The following is a 1,132-nucleotide window of genomic DNA, read 5'->3' on the forward strand; positions in this document are numbered from 1 at the left end:
TCAGACGGAGCTCGGACCTCGTCATCCACCAGCGCATCCACACCGGCGAGCGGCCCTACAAGTGCCCCCAGTGCGGGAAGAGCTTCAAGAGCAGCTCCAACCTCAACACGCATCAGCGGACCCACCTGGGGGAGCGGCCCTACAAGTGCAGCGACTGCGGCAAGAGCTTCAGCTACAGCTCGGCCTTCCTCAAGCACCAGCGCACCCACACCGGGGAGAAGCCCTACCAGTGCCCCCACTGCGGGAAAAGCTTCTTCGAGAGCTCGGCCCTGATCCGCCACCAGCGCATCCACACCGGCGAGACCCCCTACCAGTGCCCCCACTGCGGGAAGAGCTTCAAGCAGAGCTCGTCCCTCATCACCCACCAGCGCACCCACACTCGGGAGACCCCCTACCAGTGCCCCCACTGCGACAAGAGCTTCAAGCAGAGCTCGTGTCTCATCACCCACCAGCGCACCCACACCGGGGAGAAGCCCTACCAGTGCCCCCACTGCGACAAGAGCTTCAAGCAGAGCTCGTCCCTCATCCCCCACCAGCGCACCCACACTCGGGAGACCCCCTACCAGTGCCCCCACTGCGACAAGAGCTTCAAGCAGAGCTCGTCCCTCATCCCCCACCAGCGCACCCACACTCGGGAGACCCCCTACCAGTGCCCCCACTGCGACAAGAGCTTCAAGCAGAGCTCGTCCCTCATCCCCCACCAGCGCACCCACACTCGGGAGACCCCCTACCACTGCCCCCACTGCGGCAAGAGCTTCAAGCAAGGCTCGGACCTCGTCCGCCACCAGCGCATCCACACTGGGGAGAAGCCCTACCAGTGCCCCCACTGCGGGAAAAGCTTCAGGCAGACCTCGTCCCTCAGCGTCCACCTCCGCACCCACACCAGGGAAAAGTCCTACAGGTGCAGCGACTGTGGCAAGAGTTTCGGCGAGACCTCAGCCCTCATCAGGCACCAGCGCATCCACCTGGCATAGGCGCCCGCCGCTGCTCCTTCTCCGGGCGTGCGGCCCCGCTGCATTCCAGGGGCCGAGCTGGACGGAGCCGGGGGCAGCTTGGGGGGAGCCGGGGGCGGCTTTGGGGGAGCTGGGGCTTTCAGCCACGGCGGGGGAGCAGGAGCCTTGCTGTGCTCAGC

General features: G+C 66.3%; 1 protein-coding gene across 1 annotated transcript in view; it reads left to right on the plus strand.

The window, feature by feature from the left end:
• The window catches only part of LOC104130413 (zinc finger protein 2 homolog), an 11,942-nt gene extending 10,869 nt beyond the window's left edge, over positions 1-1,073 (plus strand). The window contains exon 5 of the mRNA XM_035898954.1: positions 5-1,073. Coding sequence (XP_035754847.1) covers positions 5-974 — 970 coding nt within the window. The 3' untranslated portion in view covers positions 975-1,073. The remainder of the gene's footprint in view (positions 1-4) is intronic.
• The last annotated feature ends 59 nt before the right edge of the window (positions 1,074-1,132 follow it).

This window comes from Egretta garzetta, unplaced genomic scaffold (genome assembly GCF_000687185.1).
Source record: "Egretta garzetta isolate BGI_Z169 unplaced genomic scaffold, ASM68718v1 scaffold1330, whole genome shotgun sequence".
NCBI classification, from domain to species: Eukaryota; Metazoa; Chordata; class Aves; order Pelecaniformes; family Ardeidae; genus Egretta; species Egretta garzetta.